This window comes from Barbatula barbatula (assembly GCF_947034865.1).
Source record: "Barbatula barbatula genome assembly, chromosome: 25".
NCBI classification, from domain to species: Eukaryota; Metazoa; Chordata; class Actinopteri; order Cypriniformes; family Nemacheilidae; genus Barbatula; species Barbatula barbatula.
This window is the reverse complement of record NC_136788.1, coordinates 9,352,513-9,365,004: the sequence shown is the minus strand read 5'-3', so window position 1 is coordinate 9,365,004 and position 12,492 is coordinate 9,352,513. Positions and strand designations below refer to the sequence as shown.

Here is a 12,492-nt window from a genome sequence, read left to right as displayed (position 1 = left end):
CATTATTCTTTTATATATTTTAATATGTACAAGTCAGAATAAGCATATTGTTTGAATTTGTACATATTGTGTTACACTGAATTACACTGTAACATTATTTCGACCAAAGTTTGACATTTTAATCTCCAAAATAATAAAGTTATATGCTTTATAAATTTAATGTGCTTTCTACGGAAATAAAATCACTTTTGTAAATGTATTTTGATGGGGACATCTTAACGTCTTTGACCCACATAGCAAACAATAAACAATCTGAAATTCCAACACGATCTATATCTATTCTGTTTTTATTCTATTCTATATGAACTATTTTATTTGACAAGATTAATGAATAAGTACAGCTCTTGTAAAGTTTAGGGCTGTATTATTGCTTTTTTCCAGTAATCGTAAGAAAGTCTTACATTTTAAAACAATTAATATCGTACAACTTCATATGAAATAGCCACTTTGTAAACTTTGGTTCACTTTTCCTGTGTAATTCAAGTTCTCAAAAAATTCTGATTTAAATCCAATTTAAGGCGAGATGTATATAGACCAGATGTAAACACTCTCGGTTTTAGATTTTTTTTGTTTATCCATTATCATTTTAATTCTAACATAATTGTTACAGATAACAATAGATCATTTCCCATTTACTCCCATAGTAGGGGAAATAAATAATAAGGTCATGGGGTCAATAGGGGATACGATTTGTTTAGTTACTGACATTCCTCTAAATACCTTTCTTTGCGTTAAGCAAATCAAAGACATTTATACAGATTTGTAACAACTTGAAGGTGATATAATGATGACATAATATTTCTTTGGTGAACTTTGTGAAGTTTCTTTACAACATGTACCAAAAATCCCAGGGACCCCCTTCATAGGGATGGTCAAGGGGGGTGAACAGCACACAGTACATACAGTGTGTGTGTGACAAAGACGGGATGTGATCACACACGGGGAAGAGTTCACAGGAACTCATTAACGCATTCAAGCGTCCATCGCAGGCAGTGACCTAGAAATGAGGAACAATTCCACAAAGGGAAAAACAAGACAACAAAGACCTTCTTTTTCACGGATGGCATCCACTCAATCAGATGGATCAAATGAGAAAAGACACCGAAGAACAACAGTTTTGGAAATATCTCAGCCCATACTCCTAAAACTGTGTCCTCCGAGCGTAAGATATCAACGCACGGTAATATTACAAATGCGTCAGTGAATCTTGCTCAGGGCATAATAAATGAGGACATACGTAATGAGATGCCCAGTCAAGCAAATTAGTTATAAAGGACAATGGAAGACAAAAAAAACCAATCAAAACCAAACAAGGTGCAATAGATGAAGTCTTTGCCAGACCCAACAATGTCTGAACTGTCTGGTTCACATTGTGGAGGGGCACGAAGAGCTCATCACTCATGAAATATTAATATGACACAAGGACGTTCAAAAGAGTTACTGTTCATTGGTGCTTATGAATCATTTATTAGAAGTGTGAGTCTGAATGATGTCATCGGGTTAAATATGTATGAGAATGTAATGCGTGAACAGCCTTCAAACCGCCTTAAAATAAGGAATGTTGGAATAGAAAAGGTCCCTTCCCAAACCATTATAAAATTTGAAGCATGTTATTCCCTAGAATATCATTATATGCTCTAACATAAAGATACGTAGTAATGGCATCACTCAAAACAAGTAGTCAAATCTATTTATCATAAGGGGGCGTCCCAAGACTTTTGGCAATAGTGTATATAATTTGTTCCTCCATCCCGTAATGCTGTGGTATATAAACCACCAGGTCAAAACAGGCTTCCTACATCTTTATCTAGACTCTCAAGCCATTATGCATTTCAGCGTGTGACATCATGAGGCCCACAACATTATGAATGCGTTGAACTGGCCACAGCCTTAAACAATACCCGCTGTGTGCTAGAAAAGCACTGTATTGATGATTTGCAAGCCTGATAACAAACACCTTCCCCATGAAAGAGCATTCCTTTGGCTACGGTTTATAAAGATCTCTAGGACAAATCCACACAGTAGCCGGGTTTCCATACAAACGTAATGCAAACCTTTTCAAAGTTTGCAATAACAGGAGGAAAGTGAAATTGGTGCATTTCCATCGCAAACCTTTTCAAAGTTTGCAAAAACAGGAGGAATGTGAAATTGGTGCATTTCCATCGCAAACCTTTTCAAAGTTTGCAAAAACAGGAGGAATGTGAAATTGGTGCATTTCCATCAAGTTCCTCGATCGGTGTTATTGGTAACCTATTAACCAACAATAAATAAATACAAAAATATCTGGAAACCATATAGACACCATCAATGGAAACAGCCGATTCATCTCGTGGCTTTAATGTTCGCTACGTCAGAATTAATTCTGCAAATTTCCATCTCGTTTGGAAACGCACATGCGTTTCCGTTTCGTTTTTCTGCTTATTCATGTTTTTATTTCGAAATTTGGAAAACGCACAAAAAAACTTCTGTCTTCTGTTTCAGTGAATGATACATTTATCAAGATTTTTCATCACTACTCAGATATCATGAAGACATTTTCTTAAGCCGGTAAGACCTTTCAGCTTCTTTTATTAAAAAGTGATATCTTGGCTAAAACAACATCTGCTTCACTGCTTTCCAATTGGCGGAAAGCGAATTGAAGAGTATCACACAATATCTGCTATCAAATACAGAGTGAATTCAATATTTAGAAAGCAAGGGAGCTAGCTTTGACTTTTAACCGATTCACAAGGATCGCCAATGTCCACAAAAAAAAACCTACAAACAGCTAGTTCTATATATTACTTTCCTTAAGTCTTAAAGACAGAACATAAATACAAAAACAGAAACAATCCAATAAAAATAAAACGAACTCTAGGGGTAAGAAAACTGTGCAAAAATAACAGTTGCATGTGAGTTAATTCATAATCCTTCAATACTTCTATAAACGTTCACCAACCTACACATGACACTCACGTTTTCTGTCGTAAACAGCAATAGGTATTTGAATCTCTAAGATCATCTGTCCTATAACAATTTTTTGGGGTTTGTGGGTATCTCCCCCAAAAACAAAGCCTAAGATAATACAGTGTAAAAACAAGAACTGCACATCATAAAACGGTGTAATATAACTTCTCTCAAGTGGTCTATTCAGTATGAAGCCCTGTGTAAGTACCCGCAGCTCAAAGGTGGGGTTCAACCTCAACAGTGTGTTCCCACTGTTGTGAAGGTAGACGGCTCCCTACGGACGGTGCTGTACGGCGAGAGCTCAAGTACGGTGGTGCCATCCTGGTCATTTTCATCGCTGGTGGCGTCAGAGGACTTCGGAGGCCCGCATTCCTCCAAACAACAACAGCAGCAGTCCAAAAAAGCTTTACTGAATGGCCGACAAAGCACCAAAAGCAGCACGGGCGTAACCGCGGATTTGCAGAAGAGCATCACCTGACTCACCAGATGCAGGATGTCCAGCGTGCGACGCGGCACGCTCGTGGCCATGTACACCGAAACAATGTTACTGATGTTCTCCGGAATAACACAGAAACCGTACACGATTGCCAAAGCCACCACCGTACAATTCATCTGGCTCTCAAACTGGATCTGCTTGCGGTTGCCGCGGACGCTGGCACGCTCGGCCTTTGAGATCTTGCGAGCGCTCGCCACCGAGCTGATGATGGTGAAGACGGTGGGTAGGCAGAAGTAACAGCCGAAGTACCACCAGAGACGGGCACTGTTGTAGGTGAGGCCGAGCACGTAAAGAGTGTCCGGGAGGGACGTGGAGATCCGGACCACGCAGTGCTCGCATGGCGTCACCTCCGGAGGCTCGCGTTCTTCTCTAACCAGCTGCCAGATGAGGAGCTCGGGCAGGGCCAGGAGCAGAGCGCCGAGCCAGATCACAGTCAGTTTGGCCGTAGTGGAAGCGCAGTTCTCGATCATCTCGTAGTACATCTGGATGTTGCTTGCAGCACGGAAACGGTCAATGCACAACGCGCACAGCGTAAATGTTGTCACTCCAAGAGAAGCCACCTGGGAGGCAAAGGAACGAAGATGTTTATTTTCAAAAGAAGTGTTCTAAACGATACACATTTAGTAGAAAAGTACACAGGGAGTACTTTGTGCCATACAAACAGGAAACGTTGATAAATAAACAGATCGGTTTTTAAGATGACTACTCAATTAAAGGGAAAGTTCAAAGAGGAAAAAATAATAACCCATCATTTATGTCATAGCAAACCTTAATAACTTTCTTTTTTTCTGCAGAACACAAAATGCTTTATTTTAAGAATGTGGTAAACAACATTGGCTTCCATCGACTTGCCTTGTATGGACCACCGAGACATTTCTCAAAATATCTTCTTTTGTGTTCCACAGATGAAAGAGTCACACAGGTTTTAAACAACATGAGGTTGAATAAATTATAAAAAGGTGAACTATCCCTTTAAAGCCTTGTTACCGTAAATGTACAGTAACTGCTTCAAATTCAACCTCTTATAAGTTTGCGTATTAAAGCATGTTCTCTCCACATGGACCATAGACATCATTTTTATGTTGAAGTAATGCGATCGGGTTAGCAGGTCATGTTGAATCAAGGGTGTAGACACTGGAGCTCTGTGGTGTGTCAGGAGATTAAAGCCACGACAGTGCCACCAATCGGGACACTTCCTCAGAAACACATGATACAATCTGAACGCTGCCCGAGGGCAACGCCACTACCTCTTTGCGTCTCTGTAGATGAGACACAACCCCCTTATTCTACGGTATATGAGCGAGGAAGACAAAACACACGTCTATCCTGACCTACACTCAGCGAATTACGAGAAAACTTACTGTAAATGCAGAAGTTCAAAAACAAACCAGGTCCTTACATACGGACATATCGAACCACATTATGGAACTATACAAATATACGTTGAACAGCACTGTATTGAAATATGGACTAAATCATGTGCATTGTGCGATCATTTACAGTCCTGAAAGACACCAAACTTGAAATCTAAACAGATGCCCTATATTAGGTCTACTATTTGCATTTTTTTACATTTTGATAGTTTTATACAGTATATGGAACTGATCTTGGGATCTTTATTTCCGAGTTCTGTATTTTAATTGTATCCTTTCTTCATATCGCTTCATTCGTCTTCGACGTGGGTTATTTTGTTTCTTTTGCAGCTTTGTGAAACATGTCTACAGTGTGCAAATCTTACGTTTGTGATGAAACTGATTTCAGGTAGCAATAGTACAACAATACTAATATTGGACATCGTGTGAGTTATGTGGGGATTGTGATACATGTTTGGTTGGAGATAGGTAGAGAAAAGGTAAAAAACTAAAAGAAGAGTTTCTCATTCCGCGTGGACACATCCCATGGGATTTACCTCGATGTAAGGAATAATTTTACAGGAAAACTCGCCGAGCAGCCAATCCTTAGTGAGCTCGTGGAATACCACGAGCGGCAGGCAGAAAAAGAGGTTGACAAAATCCCACAGGGCCAGATTGGCCAGCAGTGAGTTTGAGATGCTCCTCAAGTAGTAATTGTGACAAACTATACACATGATCACGATATTCCCGATAATTCCCACGGTGAAGATGACGACGGATATACACACGACGGCGTATGCGCCGTACGAGTCACCCGTCACGGGGTAAAAGGGGTTCTTCACTCCCGGGGTCCTCGAGCGGGTGTTAAAGGGACCCAGGGGTGTATACGGTTCCTCGTAGTCTCCCGCAGGTGAGATGTCCCACTCGGGGAGGGTTGTGGGATCATCTGGGAAGTTTGTGGGCTGGACCTGCGCTGAAGCCTTCGGGGATGCTTGACGTTTATCCTCCGACGACTCAATAACTCGACTCCCGTCTTGTTCATTTCTCGTCTTATTCGCGGTCTCTCTTTTCTGTCGGCCCGATTTGTCGTGTCCTTGAAACGACTTGGTTTGACTGTATTTGTCGTGAGCGTGTTCGCGTCTCGGCGGTCCTCTGTTTACATCTATGAAGTCATTCTCGGCTATCGATGGGATCGCTTTAATCGTTCCAGACACACCTGTGGATTCTACGAGTTCGTCGTCACTGTGGTCGGATGTCGCACGTCGTTCCAGTCCGTCAGTCCGGACTTGACGTGAATGTGAAGGAGAATAATGGACAAAGGTCCTGTGATGAACACGCGTGAGAACCACCGAGAGTTCGCAACACACCAGCAAACAAAACACGCACAACGGTTCCGTTTTCATCCTGTTTTTATGCGAGGACTCCTCGAAATATCCTCATCTGTCAAATCCAAAGATGTCACGGCAAACAGATGTCAAGCTCAGTCCATCTTATAAATAAACATCTCTAGTGTTAAACAATGTTTAAGAATCTGGAGTTTTCACACAGATGTCCGGTCAACAACAAAGTGCATTAAAACGAAGCTACTTCACACGAACACGATCTTGTCATTGAAGAAAGACTGTATGTGAGGGTCAAGGGGATCCGGCAAAGTGAAGATGTTCGAGCGCTGTCCATGTCCGCCCGAAGCTCTCAAACGCACAGTTCAACACGGAGACGAGCGCCGCCATGCGGACTCAAACTTCATCCTATTCGTAGAGCATCAAAGCAGCTGCACATCACAGAGCAGTTACTTCCACTCTCGTTAACGCGCCACACCTAATTCCAAAGAGGTGCCTTAAGGGATAGTCCGCACAAAAATGAAATTTCTGACTCACTCTCTGGGTGTCCCAAGTCTGCACACGTCACAACACAGAGAAAGATATTTGGATATCGTAGGAACAATTACAATGGTAGCCAGACGTTTCCTTTGCTGCATTCTTCTAAATATCTTCTTTTGTTCAACAGAACAAAGAAATGTATAAAACAAACGTTCCTACTATGGGGTAGTCAACGGTGGCCCAAGCCCTGGTTGTAAGCATTCTTCCAAATAGACATTTATACAGATTTGGAACAACGTGAGAGTAAAATAAGACTATAAATTTAAATCAGGGTTCACAGACCGGTAGACTTGAATTTCAAAGATCGTCAATACTTAATAACTAATACAGTACGATTTACTTTGAACAATTATGTAAACAATATTATATTCAGGCTGATTTGCATTAAAACAAAAAGTGTACAAGTGTAGTTAAGTGTAACAAATTTGTTTATTTTGTTGAAAATCAAATATGACAAAGATATATTTCAAAGTGTAATGTTTACTGCAGATTACAGGTAATGTTTCATTTGATTCAGAAGGTTTAAAGTTTAAACTTATTTCTAAGGATGATATGCAATTTAGGAAGTAACTCAAAACGAGGAATTAATTCATTTTTGAAGTATCTTACTCAACACTGTTTATGATTATTTATTTATTAAAAAAGAACAAAAGTTAATTTTAGATTAAAAAGAGCAATTATATCTTAATTATATTTATCTTGATAGGATGTATTTCAATTTACCAGGTGACAGAGACAATCTATAAATAATGAAGAAAAAAAAATCGAATGAGCGGTTTTATAAATACAATGTTTATACATGCTTTATTTTATGTGTCTGGCCACAAAAACATATGTACATTTCTTCTAACAAAACGTTTTTGAAATTATAACTTTGCTCTTTTTCTTATTAATAACATTACTGTATTACAGCAGGAGTGCCTCTATGATTTCTTTACATTCATTTAGTTAACTTCTTTCACTTCTGTATCTGTGATGTGGTAGCAAACTTGATTTCTGCCATTGTCTTGCACAGCGTAGACGGAAAGACAAAGATCCAGCCACGGACGTTCTTCTACGAAGAAAAGTAAAGAAACAGAGATTATGTTTCTCATTTAGAAATCAATACAAAAGTGTTGCACTTGTTAAGCATTTGAGAGATTTTTTTCTTTACCAATATCGCTTCCTTGTGGTTGAAGTGTGTCCATGATGGTCAGAATCCTGTCCTGCACATCCTGTTTAGCTGAAGCGCCGACAGCAGAAACACAGAAGAACCTCTCCTATAGGGAATAAGCCGAACATGCAACAATCACTCAAGCATTTAAAAAAACCAGCCTGGTCAGGTAGTATGCTGTCTTTTCTTTCTTGCTTTCCAGGCCTCTTTAATGAAATGACAGTGATGTACGATTTAGACTCACAGCATTCCTCTCCCACAGAAGTGCCTCTAATGTGTCTGTGTGGTCCTCCAGTTTAAACTCCATTAACAGTCTGTACTCCATTAGCTGAACTCCAAGAGCTGTGCGACAACAGATGAGAAGTGATGTCTGAATACATACAGAGAACATAACACATACATACAATAAATCTTTCAAAAATAAAGACAGCATAAATGCACTTTACATATAAAACAGCAGATACGGTGTAAAATGAGGACAGTGGACACTTTCTCAAGTCAAACTTGTTCAAGCATGTCCATAGTACAACAACATAATTGTAAACACCTTTATTTGACATCAGGTAAAATAGCTTGCAATCACAAAAATGCATTTAAAACCTGTACTATAACAAATCTTTGCAATTCATATCTTGCTCATAAAGTGTTAATTTTGATAGAACACACTGCTACCTCAATTTACTGAAATCAAATCGAATATTGGCCTAAATGCTGCTTGAAAAACTAAAAAACTAGAAATAATCAATCAACTAAAATCAAATAAACTGAAATAAGTGTAAGATGAAGCACTAAAAATAAATATTGGATATTGAAATGAAATAAACAAATAAAAGCTAATTTAAAATATGAATAAAACAGAAAATAAAACACTGGTGCCATACTAACCAGTCAAACCTTCAGCCTTTGCTACGAGCTTAGGGAGCCCAAGCGGTTTAAGGTTATCTTTATTTTCTCTAAGGGGAAAATTGCTTTACAGCTAGCAGTGATCACACAACCAACAAGACAAAAGCACCAACATCCTAACCACATAAAACAAGTCAGAACAAGCTAGAACAAAAGAGTTCTTTATAGGTGACAGAGTACCTTCTGCAACCGTATGCTCATCCCAGGTTTCCACTCCAGTAAACACAGGGTTCTCAAAAGTGTTTAAAGAGCACTCTTTACACCTGAAAAATACACATGCACGCCCAAAAAAGATGTACAATAACTACACACAAGTGATATATTTTCTCTGAGGGTAAATCATGTTGTGGTAAGAGAAAGTGACGCTCTGAGGAGTTAAAGATGCTGGTAACCCTGTCCCCTCACCCGTAATATCTTTTATCTTTGCAGAAGAGGAAGGGAGCCGTGAGGTCTATCAGATTCATCCTGCCATTGTCTGACCTCACGGGAACCAGGTTTTTGTGATCAAGTGATACCATGCAAACCTCATTCAGGGTCATTCCTGCAGAGAAATTGTTCTCAATCTGTGACTTTTTTTTATTTGTCTAGTCGCCAAATTCGGTTTAGAAGAGCAGGCCGCGTCGGACTTACCCTGGACAAAGATGAGCTGGCTCTGAGTTTCGTCCCCCACCATGTCACTGGATATGTACATTGAGATGTTTCTGCCTTGTTTTGATAAACTCGCAGAGGACGTGGCGGCCCAGGGCTCGTGACAGGGTTGGTAGCCTCTTGCAGATTCACAGAAGAGTTCAGCAATCGTGGTATCATCTGGGACCTCTCTCCTGTCGCATTCAAAATAAAAAGTGTACAATGACTTTAGTTTTACAAGTTACAGTCATTTTTAGTATTATATCAGTGCCTTGGATTATTGGATGATCTATTTTCACTGACAATACATTTCCTAAATGCATTATTATCATTTTTAAAGTGGCAAAGCACGAGATGTTTTTTCAGATATGTAAACTTTACGCTTCACAGCCACCAGGTGGCAAACAAGACTTAACAAATGCATAAGCGAAAATTGTGACAACATAACTGTATGCATAATATACTGTATTATTCTTAGAACAGCATATCCTGGATCCTGGCTGAGGCTAAAGAACTGTGTATTAAGCCGAATGCAGTGATGTGTGAAACTCACATTGTTTTACATTTGGAGCAGAAGAGCTTGAGGCACTGGTACAGCTGTTGCGGATGGTACGTCTTCACCTGTGCACGGATGTGACACACCAGCGGGGGTGTGGAGCGCTTCACCTGGGCCAACGTGACACGCTGCAATGTGTGCTTGCATGTTCGCACTAAACACAAACATGTAATGAGTTTTTTTAGATATATTTGCTCCAATATGCAAGTAATTAAGGATACATTCACATAATGCATTTATTTTAGTTAACTTAAAAAGATGCTTTTCTTTAGCTCAGTGGTTCGAGCATGGCTACGGAAAGGTCAAGGGTTCGATCCCAGGATTGCACATACCCTTTTACAAATGCATAGTACAATGCAATGTATGTTGCTTTTTTTGTGTCAAATGGATAAATGTAATTTAAAAAAATTGTAAAGCAACACATTTCTTGGGGGGCTGGGAGTAGAAGTGTGAGGTGGGTGACAAGCTATCAAAATCCTTTTTAACGTTATTTAAGACAGTAATATTTATGAAGAATCTGTGCCACTCCATCTTCTAAAATTGTTCTGTTGCTATTATTATTACAATGGCAAAGCAGAAAATTACATTTGATGCATCTCCCTGTGGATCTTCAAGCACTGAACCATACACAAGCGAGTTTTTCCATACAGATAATCATACTGTATATTGAGCAATTCTGTACTTTGAGAGAAACGGTAATGTGGCCACATATGCTGTCAGTTCAATAAAAGTTTATTGAATAATTCAAGACTCGTAGTCTGTAGAAGTAATTTTAAGAAAAATAGTGCAAAGCAACACTTTCATTCAATGTGACACTTGTATTAAAGTCATACAAAAATAGTTTTCGATTCCGCTCTTTCACCTGTTAAAGAAGTTTCCACATCTGCCTCTCCGTCTAAACATAAAACAAGAATAGATGATAATGTTTCATTAAATTTTTAATACAGTTGTGGTAGGCCTTGAGAAAGCGTTCAACAAAATAAAGTATAATTGAGTCTATACCTGGTTCTTCATCATTTCGCATGACTAAAAAAACACATAAAAGAGATGAACTCCAATTAAATAGAAGTAACATTTATAGGACTTAAAAACCCAAATCGCCATCACCAACCTACAGACTCCGGTGGAGTGTACCACATCTCCAAAAGAGTGTCGTCATTCACTTCATCATCGTCCTCCAGATCAGCATGGTTCTCTAACTGTCTGAATATGGATCAGTGAAGAGTGAGAGATGATGGCAGAATGTCAGGAAGAGATCCGAGGGGATCACACAGGTCATTTTCAATGGAAATGTATTTGAATGTAGTGTCTCTGGGCTTGCCCAGATCAGTAAATTCACAAGTATAGTATCAGAATGTGCAAATATAAGTGTATACTTTTAACACACTTGTGTCCCGGAGATTTTTTAATACAATCTTTTCATCTGCGATGTTTCAAATGTCTTTTATATTCAGATTTTATTGTATTAAAACATACGTGTGCATGTGACAATATTTGTGAAAATGTTTTCAGCAAAATATTTGGCAACACTTTACAATAAGGGGCTTTTTGTTAACAATTAGTTCATGCATTAGCTAACATAAACTAATAATGAACAATACTTATACAGCATTAATTCATATTTATTCATGTTCATTTTAGCACTTACTAATACATTATTGAAATCAAATGTTTTCACAGTTAACATCAGTTAATGCACCACTAACACTTGTAAGGAATAATAACGTTTAAAAAAATGAGGTGAAATTGTATTTGCGGACACTAACCTCTTTAAAGGCTGAAGCTCTTGGGAATCTTGAGGAATGTTTCTCAAACCTCGTCCATACATCGTGCCCCCATGAAGGTGAAAAGCCAGTTGCTCGGTCTGGTCTGACTGCTCATCAGGGGCTCTTTGCGACAATGCATGAAGGTTGAAGATGCGCAGGAACATCCCAGGCTAAAATCCAAAACACAGAATCAAGTTAGGATAACCCATTTGGACCAACGTTGTCTGGTTTGTAAGGATGTTTTGACAGAAAAATCACCCAGAAGGGGGCGATATGGTGCCAGGGTTGAGCAATGGTGCCTCAAAAAACATCCCTGGTCACCTGATATCACTGAGAACGACATGAAGAAACTTCAATCGCTCAATGAAACCTTGAAAATAATTCAGATTTGTATTGAACTTGACATTAAATAGCCAAGGAGGAATGTGATACAAAAACAATTATATTCAAAACCCTTCAAACATGTTTTGACATTTATAATCCACGTTTATACACAAGTGCCTGGAACAGTATTATAAATGAATCCTGATGACATCATCAGGTTCGGGCATAAGCCAAATCTTGGTTTTCAGGCAATGGTTACAGAATAAAAATGTAAAGACTAAGTGTTGATGTCACAATAACTTTTTGGATGCCATACAGCCCCTAGACATCGTCTCTCATAATGAACACATGAATAGACAATCCATAAAGTAAACACGATAACATCAGTTATTATGTGCAAGGAAATATTTGATTGGGTTATGATTCAAAACAGACTTATTCCACATTGATAAACAAATCGAGGGAGGGGAACAGCATTCTGCAAAACAC

The 12,492-nt window shown here is 39.0% G+C and overlaps 2 protein-coding genes across 4 annotated transcripts in view; both read right to left on the bottom strand.

Moving 5' to 3' along the window:
* Positions 1 to 2,324: 2,324 nt before the first annotated feature.
* gpr37a (G protein-coupled receptor 37a) lies at positions 2,325 to 6,504 on the bottom strand. Its single transcript, XM_079450599.1, has 2 exons — positions 5,352 to 6,504; positions 2,325 to 4,002 (listed from the first exon to the last, which is right to left on the bottom strand). The coding sequence occupies exons 1-2, from the start codon at positions 6,195 to 6,197 to the stop codon at positions 3,181 to 3,183; spliced, it is 1,668 nt and encodes a 555-aa protein (XP_079306725.1). The 5' UTR covers positions 6,198 to 6,504; the 3' UTR covers positions 2,325 to 3,180.
* Positions 6,505 to 7,086: 582 nt separating this feature from the next.
* The window catches only part of pot1 (protection of telomeres 1 homolog), a 28,149-nt gene continuing 22,743 nt past the window's right edge, over positions 7,087 to 12,492 (bottom strand). The window contains exons 8-18 of one of the 3 annotated variants that reach the window (XR_013786296.1): positions 11,680 to 11,849; positions 11,025 to 11,116; positions 10,916 to 10,939; positions 10,776 to 10,808; positions 9,911 to 10,067; positions 9,361 to 9,551; positions 9,136 to 9,271; positions 8,911 to 8,993; positions 8,072 to 8,197; positions 7,828 to 7,933; positions 7,087 to 7,728 (exon numbers count right to left, since the gene is read on the bottom strand). Coding sequence is in view for 2 of the 3 variants with exons in the window: in XM_079450597.1 (XP_079306723.1) it covers positions 7,619 to 7,728; positions 7,828 to 7,933; positions 8,072 to 8,169; positions 8,911 to 8,993; positions 9,136 to 9,271; positions 9,361 to 9,551; positions 9,911 to 10,067; positions 10,776 to 10,808; positions 10,916 to 10,939; positions 11,025 to 11,116; positions 11,680 to 11,849 (1,200 nt within the window). In the remaining variant the exon portion in view is untranslated. The remainder of the gene's footprint in view (positions 7,729 to 7,827; positions 7,934 to 8,071; positions 8,198 to 8,910; positions 8,994 to 9,135; positions 9,272 to 9,360; positions 9,552 to 9,910; positions 10,068 to 10,775; positions 10,809 to 10,915; positions 10,940 to 11,024; positions 11,117 to 11,679; positions 11,850 to 12,492) is intronic. The other 2 variants (XM_079450597.1, XM_079450598.1) reach the window with 2 other exon arrangements.